The sequence below is a fragment of the Osmerus mordax genome, chromosome 26, assembly GCF_038355195.1.
Source record: "Osmerus mordax isolate fOsmMor3 chromosome 26, fOsmMor3.pri, whole genome shotgun sequence".
In the NCBI taxonomy this organism is placed as follows: Eukaryota; Metazoa; Chordata; class Actinopteri; order Osmeriformes; family Osmeridae; genus Osmerus; species Osmerus mordax.
In genome coordinates, this window is record NC_090075.1 from 4,136,601 (window position 1) to 4,149,007 (window position 12,407).

At 41.0% G+C, this 12,407-nt stretch overlaps 3 protein-coding genes across 4 annotated transcripts; 1 reads left to right on the forward strand and 2 right to left on the reverse strand.

Annotated features, from left to right (window-relative positions):
• Positions 1–92: 92 nt before the first annotated feature.
• On the reverse strand, positions 93–4,566 carry LOC136936354 (mediator of RNA polymerase II transcription subunit 26-like). Of its 2 annotated transcripts, XM_067230155.1 has the most exons (4): positions 4,532–4,566; positions 4,240–4,347; positions 2,796–2,873; positions 93–2,710 (listed from the first exon to the last, which is right to left on the reverse strand). In XM_067230155.1, the coding sequence occupies exons 2-4, from the start codon at positions 4,309–4,311 to the stop codon at positions 1,040–1,042; spliced, it is 1,821 nt and encodes a 606-aa protein (XP_067086256.1). In that variant the 5' UTR covers positions 4,312–4,347; positions 4,532–4,566; the 3' UTR covers positions 93–1,039. The 2 variants fall into 2 exon arrangements, with proteins under 2 accessions (XP_067086256.1, XP_067086257.1); XM_067230156.1 differs by having other exon boundaries at positions 2,796–2,870; positions 4,240–4,536.
• An 844-nt stretch (positions 4,567–5,410) lies between these two features.
• On the reverse strand, positions 5,411–6,789 carry smim7 (small integral membrane protein 7). The gene is made up of 5 exons (XM_067229906.1): positions 6,700–6,789; positions 6,386–6,427; positions 6,236–6,294; positions 6,076–6,166; positions 5,411–5,901 (listed from the first exon to the last, which is right to left on the reverse strand). The coding sequence occupies exons 1-5, from the start codon at positions 6,723–6,725 to the stop codon at positions 5,886–5,888; spliced, it is 234 nt and encodes a 77-aa protein (XP_067086007.1). The 5' UTR covers positions 6,726–6,789; the 3' UTR covers positions 5,411–5,885.
• A 751-nt stretch (positions 6,790–7,540) lies between these two features.
• tmem38a (transmembrane protein 38A) lies at positions 7,541–11,705 on the forward strand. The gene is made up of 6 exons (XM_067230116.1): positions 7,541–7,941; positions 9,339–9,495; positions 9,774–9,958; positions 10,141–10,228; positions 10,605–10,722; positions 10,918–11,705. The coding sequence occupies exons 1-6, from the start codon at positions 7,818–7,820 to the stop codon at positions 11,119–11,121; spliced, it is 876 nt and encodes a 291-aa protein (XP_067086217.1). The 5' UTR covers positions 7,541–7,817; the 3' UTR covers positions 11,122–11,705.
• The last annotated feature ends 702 nt before the right edge of the window (positions 11,706–12,407 follow it).

Here is a 12,407-nt window from a genome sequence, read left to right on the forward strand (position 1 = left end):
TACAGTGGACAAACATGGATAGAACATTGAGATAGATGAGTGATAACCAAAATACATATGAAGTGCACTGAAGACACTCACAATTTCTGCATTTTTTTTTTTATTAACACATACCAACATGTCCAATTGAAGGACTAAGTAGCAAATATTTTCTCATCTGTATTCAACAGAATATGAAAGGCTAATTTCTGTACATTCACTAAGGCTCTGTTTTAGGGAAAACATATGGTTTCCATAAGGCAAACAATATCTAAAGGAATGGTAACAAGTATATTTCCAGCATATAAACAATTTATTTTCAGTTTTCCTCACAGTACAAAGTTGCAATGTTGTATAGCATTATCTGTGTTGCCTTTCAATTCATATTTTACAAACTAAAAACATGAGTGGGAAAAGGCAAAGAAAAGGAAAATGCTGCTTCTAGATCACATTTCCATAAGTAATTTTGCAGGATGTTTTAATGTGGTGTTCAGGCCCCGGGGCAAGAAAACAGTATGGCAGTATGGAATGATAATACTGCAGGAAGAAATCAAAACGTTTGTGCAGAACACAGGTTAACCATTTCCGACAAGCAGAGCTAAGTAAATGGGTCTCTTTCTCAATGACATTTCTGCACATGTATGTAACAAACAAAGTGAAGAAGAAAAAGTCAAGATAAATAAGTTCATACATGGTAACCACACTGTTCTGTTTCACTTGCCAGATTGTACTGTACCCGCCAAACACATTGCTTACTTCAAGTTACTAGGCACCTTTAAACATTGGCAGATAATGCATAGCCTAACCCATGTCACACGAAAGGAAATGAGGGAACTGTGATTCCCACAGCCGAGCTGCCTCCCACCCAACACTGATCCGTCACTACCTTTACTGGTGGCCTACTTCCCGAAGCCTCTCTAACATCAACAAAGGAAAGCAGCAAAGGAGTGACCACATCTGGCTCTCTACCTGAAAACTTGCCTTTGCATAGTCTTAACCTTTCTCTCTCGTTGAGGTACTCATGGAGGCCACTTAGCTCCCGCTCTTTAGAAAGGAACTCTCAGTCCAGACAGATGTATGGTAGTATGTTCAACTTGCTCTCATCCCCATGTGGGTCTAAGGATATGCACTCTGTCCAATTATACCACTTGTCCTTAGTGTCATAGCATCCATTAACCCCAGGCCAGTGCTCTTTGTGTATTCTGACAAGGTCTTCACTTGTAACCTCTCTGTCGACTCCAGGTAACTGTGCATCTGGGATAGTCGGTGCCAACGTATGCTTTTTCCTGGCCTCTTTGACATGATCTTCCTCTTGTTTTAAGTACTCCGTCATGAAAAAGTGTGCCCCAGGAGTTTGAGCCCCGGAAGACGTAAGCACATTGCTTTGTCGGTTAAGGTAGGACTGGATAATTTCGTTCCTCGACAACTCTTTCCAGTTAGTCTGTTGGAAGGGACTAGGGGGTACAGGGAGATTCTGTGTACAGGGGCTCGGCTTAGGTGGTTCGGTCCTGTGAGGCTCTAGAGGAACAGGCGCTGGTGTGACCTCTGACTCCTGGTAAGACTCTTTATGGGATAATGGTTTGATCTGCCCAGTTACAGGGTCAAATGTAAGTCTTCGGTCTTTTAACCTGACTGGTTTTGTGCTCTCTTCCGTGGGCTGCCCGTCTAAGTTTACAGTGTAGTCTCTAGGCCTATATTTATTTCTTTTTTTCTTCCCTGTGATGCTCACAGAATCATCATCTTCAATCTTAACCCCTTTGCTAAGTGACAAGGATTTGGAGTTGTGCAGAGTCTCTCCAGGAGAGACAGATATGCGATTGCTGTGCTGAAGGTGTGGGTCTGAGTCTGCCAGTCCTTCCCAGTGAAAGGAGGACTCGGCAATGGGAGGCCTATCCGGGTGTGATACCTGGACACACTGGGTTAAAGGCTGTGGAGAAGGCAAAGGAGAGGACCCCATCCCAGAAAACGTGGTGCTCTGAGTGGGACTTGAAAGAGTTGATACTTTGGGCGCAGAGAGTGCAGGTTGCCTTGCAACCAACTCTTGCTTGGAAGTTCGAGGACTATGCGAGGAGGAACGAGGACTCTTGGGTTGGCAATGCCCTCCTCCCGAGGCAGCCTGCTCCAATCTGGCCTGCTGCTGCAACACTGCTGCTTTCAGCAAGGCGGAAGTGCTAGGAGGTTTGCCGAGTCCTTGTGAACTGGGGTGAGGTTTGACAGCATTGACAGGGATTTTGTTTAGTCTTTCGCTCTCAAGATGCTCAGCGACAATATCTTTGTCCGACGGAACATCAAACATGTCCGTAAAAGCCTCTGGCCCACCTATGATTCCATTGGTTGGTCTAGAGGAGTTGTGCACTTTGTCATTGGCAGTTGTTTTTGGAATTTTCACTGGCAAGTGCTGTCCGTCCCTCTGCTCCCCTTTCCGTTTTCGGTTAGCTGACTTCTCAGTTTTGGGGGAGTAACAGTTGTTGAAGTCATTTCTGTTCTTGAGCTCTGGGACCGTTTTACCTGATGGTGGAGTGGCAGCTGGAGGGGAGATGTCTGTTCGGCAGGGGTAAGTGCCACCATTGGCAGAGCCTGGCATGTTTGAGTGCCCTTTAGATGACACCTCGCTCTGCCCCGGCTCAATTAACTTTTGCCAGTTGCGCAGAAGCTTCTTGGCCCGCTTGGCGAGGTCCTCATCCTTCGTCTTTTTCCTTACGTCATTGATTAGTTTGCCTAGACGGGTTTCCTGGAAACAATTTCAAAAGAAGGTTTTGAATCTCCCAACATTTAACAAACGATCAGTTTACAAAGCAAACATACTGCAGCCCTACCTCCAGTGTTTCTTTGGTAATGGGATATTTCTCCAAATAGGAGATGACTTCCATGACGGCCACCATGTTGCAGATCTGCTGGAAAGTACACAAGGACTCATGTTAAAATTATGCATTACTTCAATTGCTTTACAAGCCTCCCCCCCCCCCCCCCCCCCATTCAAGAACTTTGGATGTTAAGAGTTCATGCCGAATTTGAATGAACTTTCAGATGTGCAGCTGTCACATACTGGGTTTGCCAACCGATTGTAGTTTCAGACTCGATATGACAGCGCATGCAAATTTCACATTCATACCATTTTCAATAATTAGTCTTAGGCCTGAAATTATAGTCCAACATTGTGAAATACATCATGTCACAATGCCTCTTTCTAATTTAGCAAGATCTAGGCCTTTTACTAACATGTATCGGATAGAACGGAGAAAATCTGGTGTCAGGACTTGTGCAGTTGTTCAGTTGCACAAAATGCATTTGGTCAATTGGGCTCTCACATTTGTCCTATCCCTAAATCAAGCAAGATATGTGTTTCGTTAAAATGTCCATCTTAGCTTACAGGTCAAACATATATCAAGAGACAGGAGTGTCAGATCGACATTTTGATGAAACAGCTGGATGTCCACAATGGGCATGACTCATACAGCTTTGATTTCTGTTCTATTCTTTTAATGCTTGCTGGCTAGCTAGCTGGGTTGAATATAGCTAAGACATGGTAGCGCGTCTATACCAAAGTATATTGGGGGAAGGGTAAACAGTTACACTACACTAACAAGCCAGATGGGAATGTAACCAACAAGTTAGCTAAGCATCGAAAGCAATTGACAGCTTTATTAGCAGAAGTCACTTGCCTTATTTTGTATATATGTATACGTTTAGGAGCTTTCCGTCAGATTAAATTTACACAAAATGTGTTTGGTGTGCTGAGGAGTGTCGTTGACGGGCAGGTCCTTGCAGGTGGCACCAACTAGCCTGCTAACATTAGCTAATCATTAACGTTAGCTAACAAGGACCATGGCGACACGGCAGCTAACGTTAGCTATAACGATAGCTAGCCATCATTTAGCTTACATGCTTTCAAGCTCACAGTCCGTTAGAAAGTACACTACTGCTGCTGCTAAATAGCCAGAATAACGTTGATATACAGCAAATGTTAGTCATTTATAAACTTAAAAGATCATTAGATTGTCAAGAAACTATTCCTGCTAGGTGTTTACCTTGCAAGCCAGTAATATTATTTAGTTAGCTAGAGCATTCTTAGCACTAGCTACAGCTATCCTAGCTAGCTAGCTAACTTAGCTAGCTCACCTCAGCGAGTTATAGTGCTTGCTAGTAGCACCGCTAACTTTGAGTCAACACCTCGTTGCGAGAAACATTATGGTGGGGAGTGAGAGAAAAGACATAGCTAGACAGCAACATACACGACTCACACAACTACTCACTACTCACATTGCTTTGGCCATCGATGGCCTGCAGCAGCCGGTCTCTCATTTGCTGCGGAGTTGCCGTAGCCGCTGTCATTGCCTGGCAGTGGCGCGGATCAGTAGACAGGAGATTCTAAAGACAGAGACGGGTGGTTGACCGTCGACACTTACTTACAGGCCTATGGACAGGTAATGCGCTCGTAAATCAAGCCCCATGTTTACATGGCGCATAGTTGTTAGTTCATGCGGTTGTTAAGTTCAGCGTGATAAAGATATAAAGAGAAACAGATTCTCCAAACGCTCATGCGTTCGGCTACCTTCTCGGCAGTAGCCTGCGGTCTGGCCTTTCTCAACCATCGGTATCTCCCTCACACTCAAGGTTGCCAGGTTCTGTGTATAGTATCCCGCGAACAATGTCTGAAACCCCCGGCCGTACCATACATTTATTGGTAGCATTACCGACATGGTCAGTTCAAAACGTTAAAATATGTATACATCTACATTTTTACATAAATTACTTTATGTCGGAGATATACTTATCATGTAGCGCTGTTGGTAAACAGACAAGGCGATGCTACATTTAACTGATTATTAGAATAAATCAGATAAAGCTACCCATGATTCGATCATGTTTTATGTTTGGCATTTTCACATTAAATTTTTTTGTTCAGACTCGGAGAAAGTTGGGGTTTGCGCGTTATTACGGTTTGATTTATCTATTAATGTCTTTCACATTATTTTATCTTGTGCTAAACCTGGCAACCAATTTTCTATACGTTCTTTTGAATCGGTCTCTCAAAGCATTTTGGGAAACGGGACAGTTTCCATAACTAAATACTTGCCCAGGTTTCCTTCCGTCACCCCCACCTGTAAGGAAGATTAAACTGCTATAGAACAATCAAATAACGCTTTATTGGTCACCTTAGTGAGGAGTAAGAGAAGCATTTACTAAAAGCATCACGCATCATAACTGCATTGAAAGCACAATGAACACAGTACTATGAGCTGGAGCTCATGGTAGTACTTTTATTTATTTAAGATATACAATGACTAGATGAGAAATACAAATGTATGGTCCACGTGTAGCGTAGTATGTATTGGTAGTAGTACCGTACTATCATAATTCTGTCAGAACATTTTATACAAAAAAATGGTTTGGCATTTAATGAAAGCTGACATGAAGACATAAGTGAATATAGATTTCAGAGTAAGTTTATTATACAAAACTGGACCATGGATAACGAAACAGTATCCTTTGGTGCATTTAGGCTATACAATGAAGTCTGACTGCTTAAGCCTTTGCATGGAAAAGGCTAAAACAATATGAGAAGGTCATTATTGTTATTATCCTACTATGTTCAGAACATGAAGACAAAATAAAAATTAATGAACTTGGATATGACTGTGAATAAGCCAAAAAGGAACTTAACATTCCTTTTGTTAGCATTAATGACTATTCAGAGTTGTAACAAATAAGAAGTCCAGGAAATGACTACACATACAAATTCCACAAATATATTTGTGTGCACTGTGATATATTACAAAAAAACAGGCAAGGGAATAATGAAGCAGGAAAATGCACAGAACAGTGTAATATATCCAATCCCCACAATAGATCTGTAATTTAGATGTGTCATCTCTCTTTTGTGAAAGCCTCGTCAGTAAAGGTGATCATGATCCAAATAATCTGAAAAATGTTTCAGGAATCGTTAGTTTAAAAACAGCATACTTCAGCTATATAACTTGGTAGGCACACCAACATGAGCATTGAAAATAGTGAAACATTTAACCCATTATCTCAAAGAATTGCAAAATCTCGCCATTATTAAATAAAAATCCGATGTCAATAACAGATACTTACACAATCATGCAAAACATCATAAAGATATTCCATGATGCAATGAAGATCCGAAAGTATCGTAGACTGAGTAGGAACTCCCTGATGTTGTCACCTAGAGATTGTACAATTTAGAGAAGGTACAACATGTTACATACAATCCCATTAAACAATCATACCACACCTGTCGTTGGTCTTCTAGGCTCATCTCCAAATCCGTGACTGCCCGTGTCCTTTCTCTTCCTGCAAGAAGCAACGAAAGCCAAACTGTTTTATTTCCAACCTGATAATTTAAAGCCAGCTAGATAAAATAATAAAACACCAGGCTACTCACAGCTTAAAGTTTAACACAGCACCAGCGTTCATGAGCAGGGTCCTTCAAATGAATACATAGTCAGAAATATGTATAAGTATATTTCACACAGTCCAATAATATCACACTCCCTATGTTGTGGACAACCCAAAAGATGACATGAATATTCGCTAGCCTAGATAGAATGTGGCTAACATGTTCAATAGCTGGTTAGCAAAAAGATATGGCTAACGTAATCATAGGCTAGGTTGTTAAAGAGGGATCTTTTTCATTGAGGTAACAAGCTCGTCATCTAATCTTCACCAAAACATTACATAAAAGATCGCAAATATTACCCAAAAATCAAGAAATCCCCAATCATTTTGACACCATCAGACCCAGACACTTAACAGCACTTCCGTATACGCAAACGTAGTCAAAAATGGACAAATAGCAGTTGGGTTTGTTTTGCTTTGACCAATAGGAGTGCAGTATTCTGGTGCTCGTCTGAGCCTTTCTCGATAAGCATTACATGAGGAAGCCGGTTTGTTCAGCAAAAACATTCCTCCTGGAAGTGCATGTTTGGTAAAATCAGAATAGTACAACATATTCGATTTTTGTCGGCCCTAGACGTCCAACGGAGTAAACAAATTATTCTTCACGACTCGAGTGCTACAAATGACACAACATTAATTGACCAAATAACCTCTGGATACGACAAAGAAGACAGAAGCTAGAACTTAGTTCTAATAGTCTACATGAAACATAGGCTACATGAAATATATGGGCCTAGGCTACATTAAATATAAATCAATTTTATTTATTTTTATTTCAGATTTCATCTAGCCTGATAAAAAAACGGTGTATTATTGACATCGAAAATGGACTATTGGACTGTTGTTAATCATATGGCTTTTTTTATAGGTTAGGAATTGTCCTATACTTGCACTTTATAGAAACCTAATAGAAAAGCCAAATGTGACATGTAGTATTTCTTTTGTTGATGTTGGTGTCTCGTAGGCATTAGCCCAGCTGATCATTTTACAATTCAAGATATTATTATCGCTCGACATTCAGATCTACGCAGGCCAATCAGTTGCGCTACAGACATGCGCATCTCGACCCTGCCTGTTATATTCTGAACACCTTTGTTATATTTAATGAAATATTGGTGAAATATAGTTTCCCACTGTCATGGTAAATTAATGATTTGAAACTGGACACTTTTCCGACTGCATGTGAAGAGTCGGTTGACGAGCTTAATGGATCGGACAAAGAGCAGTTGGCACAGAAAAAACGCTCGGACGAGAACAAATTATAAGGGTGTGCAGATGAGGTGTATTAATAGGAAGGCTAGAGTGTCAGAGTTTTTACTCGTGAAGACAGGGGACGTCGTGGCGAGTCGCCGGGAAAGGGCCATTCTAATTGCGCAGTGTCAATAAAATACATGCGGTAGTATTCTAAATCTTGAAACATGGACGTGTTGGAAGGCCTGCATCTGGGCGATTTAGCCCAATCTTTTTCTAAAATGGGAATGTTTCCAGTTTTTGATGTTGCTTATTACATCGTATCCATACTCTACCTCAAGTATGAACCAGGTTAGTGGGACATTTAATCTCTTTCTGTGTCATTTAACCTATTTGTGATAATAATAGGCTAATGAAACCTGCAGCCTACTTTTATGCAGACATTTTAAGTAGTCGATCATCAGGACAAATGGGATGAGCTACTTATACGTGACCAAATTAACAGACAACAACCTGTGTGCTGAAATCTTCTAAATCAAATAGAAGTATTCATGCACTCAAGCCAACGATCTGACCTATATGTGAAGATGCCAAGATCTGATATCAAATTATGCCTTTTGACGTTTAACTTGAAGACCAAATATTGCAGTTGGAACTTTTCATATAACTTGCCCATTAAGATTGCGCATAACTAAATAATCTCAGAAGTTAGTCTTAAGCAGCTTTCTTGAATGCCTCACATTTTCTAACACTTAACCCCTTATTTTATCGATGGAGTCTCAGAAATGAAATCTGAGAGAAAGCCTGTGCATACCAAAAGCTTTGGCCACGAAGCAATAAATAGAATGTCTTTATTTAGCTGTCAGTGAGCTTCATGGCATTTGCCATGCTTCAGAGCATGCATGTTCACCGACCACATCATATTATAGCCTAGTCTTTATAGTTTATGTATATTTTCTTACTTTTGTTAATGTTGATCAACTTAAGAAAGTGCTCTATTAGCCAATGGTCATGAACTTTAAGATGTAGGGAGTCTTGATCAAATTAAATGTATGGCCAAATACTACCAATCTATGTACCAAACTACATATTTTTTTGTAAAAGAAAAGAAAAACGGGTTGCTCCCAGCTAGCTGTCCAATCACACAAATAGACCAGTGCCCGTTTTAAATGTCAGATTTAAATTCTCTTAGCTATTGTTTTGCATGCATATGTCTCTTTCAGTAGACTTCCTGGTTCAAGCTGTTTAATGAAAACCATTTAATCGATTTGAATAAAGGGGGTGTCCGGGTCAAAGTTTAAGCCAGACCTGACAGTTGCAAGGCAGGAAAAGCAATACAGCAAGATTTATTTTTAGGCCACATTTCTTCAGATCAGTTTTCTGTCAGCCCTCTAGCTAATCATTCCTCGACCCCAAATCCCACCTGTTCTTGGGGATCTCACAGCTCTGGCACACTGGGTGGTGACTCATAGATCCAGATTTACTCTGAGATGTTCCGCTATAGTAAAACTTGTATTGTAGTAGTAGTCTAAATACAATATGTCCTCTTCTATCACAATTCATAGACTTGGACAGGGTCCCATGATAAGACATTGTGAAGAGGTCTGTTTAGCTGAAAATTAACTGTAAATACCTACAGTTTCTAGAAAATATAGTACATATGAAATGTCACAGTCAACAACAAAAAACACATTGTGTGTCACAAAGAGTTTGATGTACAAAAGTCAAACAGGATTCGTGTTTTGCAGGTTCAGTGGAGGTGTCTCGCAAGAGCCCCGTGGTCTCTTGGCTCTGTGCTATGCTCTACTGCTTTGGTAGCTACATCTTAGCCGACATCATGCTTGGAGGCTGTCCCCTCGACTACTTCCAACACAACAGTCACATCCTTCTTGCCTCATTTGTCTGGTAAGCTCTTTTTCAAAGTTGTGACTGAATTCCATTGAAACAAGTAGCAAAACACAAGAAAAGTAGTCACTGAAACAAGTAGCAAAACACAATTTCCCCCCCTTTCAATCTCTCTTTTTTCACTTTCTTTCTTCTCTCTCTCTCTCTCTCTCTCTCTCTCTCTCTCTCTCTCTCTCTCTCTCTGTCTCTCTGTCTCTCTGTCTCTCTGTCTCTCTGTCTCTCTGTCTCTCTGTCTGTCTCTCTCTCTCTCTCTCTCTCTCTCTCTCTCAATTCATCAGGTACCTCATCTTTTACTGCCCATTGAACCTCTTTTACAAATGTGTGGCTTTCCTGCCTGTCAAACTGGTGTTGGTGGCACTGAAGGAAGTGGTTCGCACTCGTAAGATTGCAGCAGGTGTGCACCATGCCCATCATGCTTACCACCACGGCTGGATCATCATGGTGATTACAGGCTATGTAAAAGGTTGGTATCTTAAAACAGGAATCCCCATTATCACAGCTGCAAAGATTAGCCAGTGCCTCGTGATGGTTCTTCTTTTTAAAAGGGGGGGATGGGGCGAGAAAGGCAAACCCCAGATAAGACCAGTGAAGCGAGTGGCAGACCTTTGTCCCAATAATTTGTACTTTCTATTTATATCCTCACAGGGTCAGGAGTGGCTCTCATGTCAAATTTTGAGCAACTGCTGCGTGGTGTGTGGAAGCCTGAAACCAATGAAATCCTGAACATGTCATTGTGAGTGTGTTTCCCCTGAAGGCGTTAGGCTTGGTAGTTGCCTTAGATATTTACCGCTGTCTGCTCATGCATGGGGTGTTAGAGATGGCTTGTTACAAAAGCTGCTCCCAGCAAGAATTAATGGCTGTATTTTTAAGAAAAGTTAGGGTTCAAAAAGTATTTGTATATACTGCATACTAGTATATGCTGAAGCAAAGGCTGACATCGCTGCAATCTTTTATTAAACACTGCCTCACAGCTCATATCAACAGATTAGGTGAAGTTATTAGTAATATTGAGTGAACTATCCCATTAAGCAGGCAATATCAATGTGCTCTCAGATGTAAATGTTTTCAGTAAGTTTTGGGATCAACCCAGTATTAATTTCTCTCTCCAGCCCTACTAAAGCCAGCCTGTATGGAGCCATTCTGTTCACACTGGAAGAGACAAACTTGCTTCCTGTGTCCAAGGCCACCCTTATCTGTGCATTCACTCTCTTCATGGCTGGTTCCAAGGTAGGTCCTTTTTCACAGGAAATGTAGTTCCGTAAAATATAACAAAACCTTTAACAACACACAACTACCTGCTGAACTCTAGTAAACTTGATTGTGGTCTATGTCCATGTATATACTCTTTACAACCAAAGGGGTGATGAAATACATGGAACGTATGTGGAATGGCTTGCATTTTTATTTGTATTTTTTTTAAAGGTGTTCATGACAGCCCGCCACTCCCATGGCTCTCCCTTCGCCCTCATCGAGTCCTGGGTCTGCTACTTGCTCTTTGGCTCCGCCCTGGGTGGCGCTGAGGAGGATCACCACGCTCCGGCCCCTCCCCCTCCTTCCTCGCCAGTCAAATCCAAGGAGGAGCTGAGTGAAGGCACCCGCAAGAGGAAGTCCAAGAAAGCAGAGTAGAGCTCCGAGTCTACTACTGGAAAAGGGGGCTCAGGTCCCCCCACACCATCCACAAACTGCATCTGAAGTCCCCACATGGTCCAGCAATCTTTTTAGATAAGATGGGGGTCTCCCATTCCTTGCTGGGGAAAGGGGCCGTTTGACATCCATCAAACAAGGCCCTTTCTACTGAGGAAAATGGTGCTTTTATATATTACTTTGTAAGGGTATTCTGTAAATAGATCACCAAAGTTTCAAACTTAAGATTTCAACCCCCACCAGTACGTATCTCGTTATTTATTTATGTATTTATTTTTCCTCAATAGATATCTGTTACCGGGTGCAACAGCATGTGGTGAACAATGTGAACAACTAGGAGTTACTTAATTGCTTTAGGAAGGCCTCTGTTCAAAAAGTGCTTTTGCTTCCAGTAGTCAGTGGCTTTGGTTTATACCCATTAAAACTTGCGACAGTATAACATTAAGCACAAAAGGGCAATCAGACAATGCAATGTGAATCAAGCAATATATGTGAAGGAACCATAGCTGCTTTTTACATGAAACTTTATAGAAATCAAATCTTTTAATAAAGGCGAAACAAAATTGCTTTCATGTTGTTGTGTTCGTTTTTTAAAACGTTGATAGATTCAATACTCATTTTCTAAGGATGTCCATAAACATTTTGGAGGTTAATCTGGGGTCATGTTGCTGGGACGTTTCGGTACCCCCTGCCCTACTAACAAACATTTGTATCACGGGTAATAAACTGAGACTGAAGAACTTTACAGAAGGTCGTGAACCTTGATCCCTGGACCTTACAGTTCTCACAGCAGTAGAAGTGATTACTGACCAAGAACAAGCGTTTCCTTTCATTCCTCTCACAGAAATGCTAGCTTATTCGATATTTTGGTACGTAACCGCACACACTGTGTGTGAAATGAAACCATAAGTGAGATTTTGAAGATACCCTGAGAATAAGTCTAGTGTATTCTCAATTACATTAGATGGACTGAATGTTTAAGCACACAGATACAGGAAAATAGTTTCAACCAACAAGAATACAATTGCCAGAAATCTGTCATTCATGACCTACAGTCCCTCCAACAGAAAAGACACATTTGTCAGTCACATTCAGGAAGTGACAGATTCCACCAATAAATGCATACCCAAGCTGAAAATATATTTGGAGGGGTAAATAGTTGTACACCTTAGTTCCCTAGTACGATATTTACAGGGAAGGGCAGACACATTTCAAAAATAATTTTTCTGACAGAAGTCTAAAAAGGTTTTCCTTTTGCTTTTCCAGTT